The sequence below is a fragment of the Vulpes vulpes genome, chromosome 4 (genome assembly GCF_048418805.1).
Source record: "Vulpes vulpes isolate BD-2025 chromosome 4, VulVul3, whole genome shotgun sequence".
NCBI classification, from domain to species: Eukaryota; Metazoa; Chordata; class Mammalia; order Carnivora; family Canidae; genus Vulpes; species Vulpes vulpes.
Window position 1 is genome coordinate 27741541 of NC_132783.1, and position 11855 is coordinate 27753395.

The following is an 11855-nucleotide window of genomic DNA, read 5'->3' on the forward strand; positions in this document are numbered from 1 at the left end:
ATATGTATCTCATTTATATATCCCATATATATATATACACACATACCATTCAAATGTATATGATGTATATATAAATGGACTACACTTAAAACTGTTTTACTTAAGGAGGCCCAATCAAAACATTTTGGATATGACTGGTGTAATCGAAGAAATAAACATGTACAAAAATTACAGCCAGAGGAAGCAAAGTGTACAAGGGCATGCAGTGAAACCTGTGTGTGATAAAGGGAACACAGCTGAGCAAATGGTTACTTCCCTCTGACCAGAAAATTGACTCAGATGTCCCAGAGAATGGACTCTGAACACAGTTGTCCAGAGTGAGTAAAATTTCTCCCAAGTGTGTTAGGGTAGGTGCCAGAGGAAGGGGGGCACACAGCAGGAATGAATCTTAATAGCTAGAAAGGCAGAGTGTTTTGAGAAAACTGTCCTATTTTCAAATGGCTAAGTGCTCATTTAAGAGAGTTCCAGGTGATGGGGCTGGACAGTATGGCAGGGACCAGATCATGGAGGGTTGGGTGCCACAGTGGAGTCATAAGCCAGTGAACAAACCCTGGTTGTGGGGAGCAGCTCAGAGCATGGGCTTTGGCATCAAACTGGCCTTGGTCCTGGACCTACTAACATTTACCAGCTGTGTGTTCTTTTTATTTAGTTAGTTAGTTAACTTCTCTAACTCTCAGTTCCCTCATTTGCAGAAAAAAAAAAAAGAGGTAAAGCTACTGTGTACAATATAATTCATAAAGTGCTCAATTGTCTGTACGTAATAAGATTTCTTCAATGTTAATGGTTCTTTTGATGACTATGATGGGGGAGACTTTGAAGTATTTTAAGCAGTGATATAACAGGTGATTTAGAAAAATCTCTCTGGCAGCTCTCTGTAGCACAAATCTGAGGAATGTGAAACCCAAAGCAGGGAGAGAGTTAAAAGGCTTATAGTTATCTGAAAGACAAAGAGAAAGGGCCTGGGCTGAAGTCCTAAGTGAAGGCATACAGAACAGGAAGCAGACCAAGAGCCATGCAGGAGGTAGAAAGTCAGTACCCAGTAACCATCTAAATTCACTGACTTTATACCCCTTTGTGAAAATGAATAAAATACACCAGACCCACAAGAGTTGTGTGTGTAGAGTACAAATCCTGGAGCCAAATCCAGGTCTAACCCTAACTACCTCTGTGACCTGGGGAAGTCATTTAACCTCTTTCTGACTGTAATGGGGATCTCAAACAATGATAACCTCACAGAATTTTCACATCATATTTAAAAAGTTGTTAAAGAAGTGCTTGCATTCAGGAAACATATAGGAATTTCTTAAAGAAAATTATCTCCAGGGAGATCCCTGGGTGGCTCAGCAGTTTAGCGCCTGCCTTCGGCCCAGGGCATGATCCTGGAGACTCAGGATCGAGTCTCACGTCGGGCTCCTTGCATGGAGCCTGCTTCTCCCTCTGCCTCTGCCTCTCTCTCTTTCTGTGTCTCTCATGAATAATAAAATAAAAATCTTAAAAAAAAAAAAAGAAAAGAAAATTATCTCCAGAAAATACTATTTCATCAGTAAGATGTTTGGGGAAAATTACACTCATTGGCTGTTATTATACTTTTCTTAGGGGGCGCCTGGGTGGCTCAGTGGTTGAGCATCTGCCTTAAACTCAGGGCATGATCTCGGGGTCCTGGGATGGAGTTCCACATTAGGCTCCCCACGGGGGGCCTGCTTCTCTCCCTACTTCTGTTTCTGCCTCTCTGTGTCTCTCATGAATAAATAAATCTTTTAAAAAATTTCGTAGGAAAAAAATCATCTGTATCCTAAAATGGTGAAATTCAAGCCAGGAAAATTTTGGTAAAGAGAAGGAAGGAAGAGTAGTAAAGGAAGGAGTATTGCCTAGGCATAATTAGAGAATAAACCTGTAATTCTTTTCAGGAAAACTCATCCACTCCATCGTTTTACCAATCCAGGACCCACACTGCTTCCAAATAAAAGCAGAAAAGCTAAACATGGATGAGCAGGATTATAAAAACCCAAAATCAAGGTTAAGAAAACTATTTGTTGGATAATCAAGAGACAAGTACTTTTGCACAATGTTTCAAATGCCAAATCCAGAGTGTTTTTCAATATATTTATCTGAAACACACCACATTTAAAAGCAAGTTAAGAAAACTACAAACAGACCATCATAACACCAAACTGGACCTACTATTGCCAGTGATCTGTCACATACCAAGGGATTTCACAAAGACATTGAAGACAATTTGCTGGCCAACTCTACTTTTTAATAATAAAAAAGAATTTAAAAAAATAAAATGCCTAAGGTCATTTAATACTATAAATATGTTCTCATTGAGATGGTCAAACAATGAAATAACTAATACTTTGTTCTCATATAAGGCTTTTAACATCATGATGTTCTTTACTCTTAAGGACTGGCCTTTTAAATTTTTTTTAAAGGTTTTATTTATTTATTCATGAGAGACACACAGAGAGAGGCAGAGACACAGGCAGAGGGAGAAGCAGGCTCCCTATGAGTCCCGATGTGGGACTCGATCCCAGGACCCCAGGACCACGTCCTGAGCCAAAGGCAGATGGTCAACCACTGAACCACACAGGCATCCCTGGTTTTTGTTTGTTTTTTAAGATTTATTTATTTATTTACTCAAAAGACAAAGAAAGAGTGTGTTTGTGGGCACACAAGCATGCAAAAGAATGGTGGGGAAGGGCAGAGGGAGAGATTCCCCACTGGGTGCAGAGCCAGACCCAGGGCTCTACCCCACGACCCATGAACTCATGACCTCAACAGAAACCAAGAGTCAGAGGCCCAACCAACAGAGCCACCTAGGTGCCCCACTCTTAAGGATTGTTTAATGAAGCTATGTAGGCATTCTCCATTTCCTTTTATAAAAGTCTCATGTCATTCATCATGAATCTAATAGAATAGACACAACACAAATCTTGGAATCTATGTATTTTTTAGGTTTAGCTACAAGTAAATTGGTTCACTTTCCAATCTTGTCTCTCATTGCACATGACCTTGGAGATGCATTTCCCATAATCCTTTTCCTCAAGCCCATTAAAAGAAGAAATTGTTCCTATTTTTAAGAGGGGATCCCTAGGTGGTTCAGCGGTTTAGCGCCTGCCTCCAGCCCAGGGCGTGATCCTGGAGTCCAGGTATCAAGTCCCACGTCAGGCTCCCTGCATGGAGTCTGCTTCTCCCTCTGCCTATGTCTCTGCCTCTCTCTCTCTCTGTGTGTCTCTCATGAATAAATAAATAAAATCTTAAAAAAAATAAATGTTTTTAAGAGTTAAATCTTAGATGGTAACATGCTATTTCATACAAACTCTAAATCAGTTATGGCAGTTTTCAGCATTACTATATGATAGCCTGTTCTCTTTATCCAAACTGAAGCAGAGAGTAGTATGATGCCCCTGCCACAGGAGAAAGAATTATATTTGATTTTGGATTCCCTTATATAAATTTTTGCAAACAATTTTTTTTTCAGAATCAGTTTTTTTTCATCAATAAACTGAGAGTAATTAATTAAACTGTCTACTCAACTGGTATTAAATGAGATAACATATGTTAATATACTACGATTCTAAGATATACACATGTAAAGTATTTTTAGCTAAATATATAAATTAGCTTATATTCTTGGACACTTATTAACTGATGGAGGGAGATTAAATTATTTTGGAAACCACTACTATTAGAAATATACAAATATTATTCAATTAGGTATAATATGTAGGTCACAATGATATTACATACCTTTTGGAATTTGCAATAGGACTTTCTTTAAAAAACAACAGTCACCCTAGATTAATATCCAGTAAAAGTTCAGAATACTTATATTTAAATTGAGAGCTCTGGACCCTGACAGTAATGTTCAAGAAACACTTTTTTAGACTAACAAAGTATGTACCTACCTAATAGCAAAACACACACCAGGTTATTAAAGTGCTGATTCACATTCCACAAAAGAGAAAGAAAAGAAAAAAGAAGTAGCTTACATTTCTTCTTTTGCCCAAAGTCAGATTTTCATTCATTCAACCTAGATAAAATAGCTTCGACGTGATCATCTCTGGAAGTTATATGAGTTGGTGGCAAGTTTTCAAGCTAACATATATCAAATACGTGTGCTTGATAATACGACCATGATGGAACTGGTGTTTTTTAGGAGTGTCAACTCATTCAGTTATAAACATGAATTTTTCATTTCTTCCAGCAACTGCTTTCAAGTATGATAAAGCCTAATCCCCCCCTTAATAATACTTTGGTCAGATCCCATGCATTTCCGTTGGCTTTTAAGTATTAAAATAGTCTAGTCCAATTACGGCTTCAATCTAATGTCTGTCTCTGGGCTCTCTCCCTAAGCGGCCCAAGAGGTTCCAGGGCTTGGCACCAAGAGGTGGGTGTTGTCCGGTCTTTCCCTACCTCCCTCTAGCTTCTCTCAGGTGGAAGGCAGGAAGACTGAAGAAGGAGTGGGCTGGTAGATATAGTCATAACTGAATGAAGTGACATTTCTCTCTTTCTGGTTGTCGCACTTCTTTGGTTAACACTGAGTGGTCATCTCTGTCCTCTCTGGGGCTAGTGTCCAGATGCTGGGGCGCTTGTGTGGTTTCTTCAAGGAGCCCTGGAGAGCTTTACCACAGCACAGTTCTCTACCGTGGGAAACAGGGCTCCTGCCCAGCTCCCTTCCAAGCTCCCCAATAGTTCCTTAGGAGGCCAGCTGGCACCTGCTGGTCCCTAGCTAAGAGTTGCCTATCTGGGTCAGGTACTGGCAAGGTAGTTCAAATCCCACCACTTTCTATGACAGTCATTCACCCCTGGGAGATGCAAGGATCCTTGCCTTACCAAACAGTTAAGTTCCTACTCGTTCTCTCTCATTCTTTCTATCCATCTCATCTCTGTCTTTTTCTCTCCCTCCTCTTGTACCTTTGTTCAATTTTATTCCCCACACCCACCCTTCCTTACTCTCATCCCACCATTCACATAGGTACTAGGTAGGCCACAATTTTTTTTAAATTTTATTTATTTATTCACAAGGGACACAGAAAGAGAGGCAGAGACACAGGCAGAGGGAGAAACAGGCTCCATGCAGAGAGCCTGATGTGGGACTCAATCCCGAGTCTCCAGGATCACGCCCTGGGCTGAAGGCAGTGCTAAACCACTGAGCCATCCGGGCTGCCTGGTAGGCCAGAATTCTATTGACAAAGAAGACATCCTGCTAGGGAATATATTGCCAGATGCCCCTCTTTCAGGCACCTTCAATCTTTACAATGATCATTTTTAAGCTTCCCAGCACCTCTTTGCCTCCTGGCATTCCATAGACCATGGCTTCAGAAAGGGAAAACTCTCCCATTACTAATGATGACTTTATCACAATGCTAAAGACTCAAACAGTTTATGCGTCTCTCTGGTCCTCCTCTTATATCAGCTGGGAAAAGGACAGTGAGGAAGTGTTAGACCATATCATGTCACCCTTTAGGAATCCCTGTGGTGACATATCTGGCCTCAACTTTCTATAGCACTGGTTCTGAATCTTAACCACACATTAAAATTGCCTTCAGAGTGTTTATAAATCTTGATACCGGGGGGATGCCTTGGCTAAATAAATCACATTTGGATGAAGAGCACACTATTTTTTTTTATAAGGTTTGTTTTTTATAAGCCTACCTTTATTCCCTCAGGCACCTGTTTCTACCAATTCAGAAGTAGAAGTCAAATTTACAATCAAATCCCACCATTTCTTAACAGCATAACATTTGGCAAGTAACTTAGCCTTTCTGGGCCTGAATTTCTTCATCTCTAAAATGAAGATATTTTTCACACTACTTCTTAAGTGTTGGGGGTCATTTGGAGAGAAAAATACCTGCAAAGAAAATACTGCAAAAAAAAAAAAATTTCCTGAAAAGAGCTTGATAAATGCCCACTACATACATGTCATGTTCCAATAATGGTAAAGTTTATGGCATAGTCATTATCTCAGCTGATTGTCTTTCAACAAACAGTGATCTGTCTTAAAACACACAATGTCAAAACAAAGATTTTAAACAACATGCTTAATAGATTTACATAGTGTGTACTGGACTTGTATAAGCATATTTGTTTTTAGAATTTCTAGAAAGCACTCAAAAACTCAATAAAAAATGATCAGTCATGTTGTCTAACAAAGATGTTACTAACTTTCCATATGTAGTAAGGAGCACTTATCCTCAAATACACATATCCAAACGCATTAAAGTATTTCTTTTCCCTTTAGAAATAGCTATGTTTCCAGAATTATTTTATTTGAAACATTTCAGAGACCTCACTGATGGTACTAATGGATAAGATTATGTTATTTGATTGTACTTTACCTAAATAACATACCTTTATTTAAAGTTTTAAACAGAGGGCATACAGAATCATTAAATCCTCTTCTGCCTCATAAAATAGATGATTACAATTTGTCACCTCAATTTTAATAAAAGTTCTTTGAAACCTTGAATTGAAATTCAGGGGCACCTGGGTAGCTCAATAGGTTAAACGACCAACTCTTGATTTAGGCTCAGGTTATGATCTCAGGGTAGTGAGATCAAGCCCTACATCGGGTTCCACACTAGTCATGGAGCCTGCTTGAGATTCTCTCTCCCTCTGCCCCTTCTCCACCCTATCTCTTCCTCTTTCCCTCTCTAAAAAAGAAAAAAGAAGAGAAGTTTAATAAGAGAATAATAAATACCATAGTGATCTATGTTTTGAAGAAAGCTTAAAGTTCTAAACATTCAAACATATAAAGGATACAACGGAAATATTTCTCTGTTCATTATTTTCAAAATGTGAGTTATTTCTGAATTGTTCATAATATTTGTTTGCAAAACAAAAATTTCTCCTCACTTCTTTATATGAAGATTTTTCCAAAGTGATCTGTCAAGAGCATGTCCAGAGACATGGCCATGTAAGTATATGTTCCAAAAAAGAGTTTTGTTGGAAATCCCTGGATGGCTCAGCAGTTTAGCGCCTGCCTTTCGCCCAGGGCATGATCCTAGAGTCCTGGGATCGAGTCCCACATCGGGCTCCCTGCGTGGGGTCTGCTTCTCCCTTAGCCTATGTCTCTGCCTCTCTCTCTGTATCTCTCATGAATAAATAAAATCTTTTTTTAAAAAAAAGAGTTTTGTAAAGTAAAATGCTAATAGTTTTTCTAAGAATATCTGTATACATACAATGAAGTTTCATGTTGAAAATGTGTCTCAGTAAATGTTTCTATGAATGATCTCCTGAGGGATCCCTGGGTGGCGCAGCGGTTTGGCGCCTGCCTTTGGCCCAGGGCGTGATCCTGGAGGCCCGGGATCGAATCCCATGTCGGGCTCCTGGTGCATGGAGCCTGCTTCTCCCTCTGCCTGTGTCTTTGCCTCTCTCTCTCTCTCTCTCTCTGTATGACTATCATAAATAAACAACAACAAAAAAAAATTGAATGGTCTCCTGAAAATATACTTTACAGAATATTGTTCTATAACTGTATTAGAATGCTTGCTTTCTATCACATGTATTTAGAGCATAAATTAAAAGATATATAAACACTTAAAAACCAGGCAACTGTTATTATTTGAGCCTCTTAAAAATTCAATTTAATCTTGAAAACAAAGCTGAATTTTATGTCCTTGAGCTTCAATGTCAATGAAAAGCTTGATTATTAATGCTTCTATTAGTGATCCTTAAAAGTTTGAGTTTGCCTACAGTTCAATCAGCCAGCCAAATACTAAAAATGTGTGAACATCTCTCAAAATTGATAAATGTGTCACTAGAAGGCTGTTTACTGGGAATTATAAAGCTACTCAACTTCTAATCATTGTTAATAACATTAGACTAGGGTTTTTTTTTCTCACTAATTCAGCTTGATCAATTTTCATTCGATACAGAACCATGAGAAATCTGAACATCAGATACTTTATAACAAGTCAAACTGTTGTTACCTATAGAACTGCTTTGTACCCTTCCCATTTTAAGAGGCCTGTCAAGCACTGTCTGATATTTCCTTTTCTTTGCTAATATATTTTTTCTTTAATTCCCAAATTTATCATCTGCATGTTCTTCAAAACTGCAAGCACTGTGTTTGCTAGCAACCATCTTTGCCCAGCCTTCCTGCCCTGTTCCTCTCCCATCCTGCTTCTTGGAGGCAACTTAGCCCTCCTAAGTATCACCATGGAAAAGGAGGAAATCTATGCCATGCAACGTTCACTTCATTGAGCTGAGCGACCATTACTGGAATCGAGTTGACTTGAAGTTTTAAATGAAAAACAGTGATCCCACTGAGGACATGGCCTTGATAACATAGAAAGTGACAAGCACTTTGTTCCAAGGGTTTTCTAGAACAAATAATGCTAGTCTAAGAAATTAAGTATAAGTTTGAATTAAGGAGAAAAAATAGACCAGCAAAAGTAGGCATTGCCATGCTAACTCAGAAATTTTATCTTCTTTAGAAGGCTCTCTAATCACCTTTAACACAAAGGAAAAAACTAGACTGCACACTGCAGTCTCTTTCTCTCTCTCTCTTTGTCACACACACACACACACACACACACACACAAGGATTAAGGCAAACATCCAGATGCTTTCATAATGATATTTTAGAATAAACAATTACTCATACTATCACAAACTAGAAAATTAAAACAAATATCCAAATACTTTAATATTTTTTTAAAAAAATCACAAATATGTTTCCAGGGCATTTTAGGAAAGTTGACTTGGTGGAAGAGCAAGATTGAATTTTTGACACACACACATCATAAGCCTCTCTGAATCCTGCTGATAGAGATGTCATCAGCAGAGAAATGGTCCCAAGCACACTTCACTAGCAATTTGCCTTAGTTCTTCAAAAAGAATCACCGTATAATAGTTCTGCTTTGCAATAAACATATTGAGGACGTTGGAGAAACCCAATACCCACTCTATTCTTAAGATCTGGCCACAGAAGAACTTAAAAACAGCACCCAGCCACCTTTGTCTCTACAATTTAACTGGTAGGCAAGAGATTCTAAGTTGTACTATTAGAACAGTAAAATACTAGAGCAATAGAGAATCTCACTGAGGGAAGAGTACAATTTCCTCTTTACTTCCTCTTTTCCTACCTCACTCAAAAATTTTTTTCTCCCTCTACACACACACACACACACACACACACACACACACCACCTCACAACAGATGACTCAGGAAGGGTAAGAGATTTGTCTCCGGCCCGGCTACAAGTTAGATCAGAGCTGGAATTAGAACCCAAATCTCAGTAACTGGAGCCAGCCAACTGCTATTCCAGACCCAGAACAAATCCAGTTCAGTCTCATGAATTCTGCACACTCCAAATTAGGTATCCCTGTTTCATCTGATGTTTCCTACCATCGACTCCCACAGCAACACAATGAAACCATCTTTCCAGATTCTTCAATTACTGCTAGTTGGAAGCAGAGGAAAGTTACTTTAAACTCTCTGGGCTCTTTCCTTATCTAAAATCCGCAAGTTGAACTGGAGGTCTCTGAGAAACTTTCCAGTTCTAAAAATTCTGCTTTTCACCTTCTGTTTTATGCTTCATTCTTGATGTTTGAAATTTTCACTAGGTGGCAGGATTCCACCACTGCATTGTGAAAGGATTTTGCGATGGAAGCCCAGGAGCAGAAAATTTCATAGAAATTCCTTTCCTCACAGTGAACATTAAAAAGAAAAAAAAAGCCAAGAGAAAGAATAACTACAAAGGCCGGTAGTCCACATATTTCCTAAGACTCTAGATCCATTTTTATATATATAGTGGAAATTAATCAAACATGTTCTTTTATACAATACTACAATTTAGTACTCAAATCAGGTAAAATGCTACTTAAATTTCATGCATTTTAACATTTATTGTAGCTGACTCCCAATTTAGACAATATCATATCCCCTCCAGAAAACTGGTAGCGAGAAACAAGCAATAGGATGGGAACATCTAAAACATTTAAAATTGTTATTAGATGCATTTCAAAGTTTCCTATAAGTTACTTACATTATATTTCTAGTGTCTTTGAATTTTATTTTGAGCACTTAGCTAGACGAGTACGCATGATGGAATGGAATAGATTTTTGCATTTATTTGTCAAATCCTTGAAAGAATATTCTTTCAAATAGATTTTCTGACATCTTCATAGAATATTCAAAAGTATCGTCCAAAACTGGCCTTTCAATAAATGTTGCACTGTAAATATCACTACCAACGCTTTCTACAAGTCCCCAAAAGCCAAGTCAATAGGTTAGGCTGTGAGCATTTATCTTCTCCCAGAACCAAGTAAAGTAACACGAAACAATAACTCAACTGCAAATTCTAAAACTGCCTAGAAGAAACTTCCCAAGTGTCTTGCTGGGTGTCAGAGGAGCTGAATTAACTAGGCTTTTTTTTTTTTCTTCAGCTGATAAATACGGCACTCTTCCCCCCCCCCCCCCCCCACTTTCAATTACTGGTTAATTACATAGATGCTATATGCTACTCCAAAGTTTTTTCGAAACACGAACAAACCCGCATCCTAGGAAAATTTAACATCAGCGCCAAACTCAAACTAATATTTAAACTCCTGAATCAGAACTTGAAAAAACCATCAACAGGTTGCTCTCACTCCTTCGCAGCACGGGGCGGCGACAGCACCTCTTCGGCGGTCCTACCTTAGCCACTTGTAAGGGCTGCTGCTGCTCCTTGCCACCTTGCAATCTGAACCCCCAGGGCGCCCCTCCGGTCATGGAAATGCAGATAAAATCCCCCGTGCCCATTTTCTCTCTTAGTTGGGTGGCATGAAGAGCTTGAAAAGACAGACGAGGCTTGGCTTGGGGCGCAGCTGAGATGTGTCCTGAGCTGCAGGCGCCTGGCCAGGAGCAGCACTGCGGCGCAGGGAGCCCGAGCAGCCGCTGCGGCCGCCGCTGGCCGGGCCCGGGAGGCAGGGGAGCTGCGAGCACCGCGGGCACAGCCCACTGGCGCGTCACGCGCCTTCGCTCGGCCCACTGCAGGCCAGGGAGGGAGCCTCGCGGCGGGAAGGTCCTCTTTGGGGGCGCGGTGGGGGCGGGGAAATCAGAGTTCTCCAGCGCTCACTGATTTCCTGCCCGCTCTTAAGGGAAAGAACGACTGGAAAACTTCCGTTTAATAATCCTATGAATGGGGGATCCCTGGGTGGCTCAGCGGTTTAGCGCCTGCCTTTGGCCCGGGGTGTGATCCTGGAGTCCTGAGATCCTGGAGATCCGGGATCGAGACCCGGGACAGAGCTCCAGGATAGAGACCAGGGATGGAGACCCGCATCGGGCCCCCTGCATGGAGCCTGCTTCTCCCTCTGCCTGTGGCTCTGCCTCTCTCTCTCTCTCTCTCTCTCTCTCTCTCTCTCTCTCTCTTGTGTCTCTCATGAATAAATAAATAAAATCATTTTAAAAATCCTATGAATAGGGCAGCCCTGGTGGCTCAGCGGTTTAGCGCCGCCTTCAGCCCGGGGTGTGATCCTGGAGACCCGGGATCGAGTCCCACGTCAGGCTCCGTGCATGGGGCCTGCTTCTCCCTTTGCCTGTGTCTCTGCCTCTATCTCTCTCTCTGTGTCTCTCGTGAATAAATAAATAAAATCTTAAAAAAAAATCCTATGAATAGTAGATACCACGAGAAGGTTCTAATCTCTAGGCTGCGAGAGTGAGTGACATCCTAGAATATGAGCTCTGACAACTCCACTACCAGACAGTCTGATTTTCTCAAATAAATATTTTGAGAGTGACCCCATTGGTGATTGAAACAGACAAAAGTCCAAGAGGGCGAAATTATTTTTCTCTGCCTTTACTGTCTAATCCCATAGGAAGAGGAAATAAAAGAAAGCAAAACGTTTGTTTTTGTTTTTTAAAAACC

At 40.2% G+C, this 11855-nt stretch overlaps 1 protein-coding gene across 3 annotated transcripts in view; it reads right to left on the reverse strand.

Annotated features, from left to right (window-relative positions):
• SYNPO2 (synaptopodin 2) overlaps positions 1-11291 on the reverse strand; it is a 179811-nt gene extending 168520 nt beyond the window's left edge. For 2 of the 3 annotated variants that reach the window (XM_026013456.2, XM_072755349.1), the window contains exon 1: positions 10646-11291. In XM_026013456.2, the coding sequence (XP_025869241.2) occupies positions 10646-10750 (105 nt within the window). In that variant the 5' untranslated portion in view covers positions 10751-11291. The remainder of the gene's footprint in view (positions 1-10645) is intronic. The other variant, XM_072755350.1, reaches the window with a different exon arrangement.
• Between the last annotated feature and the right edge of the window lie 564 nt (positions 11292-11855).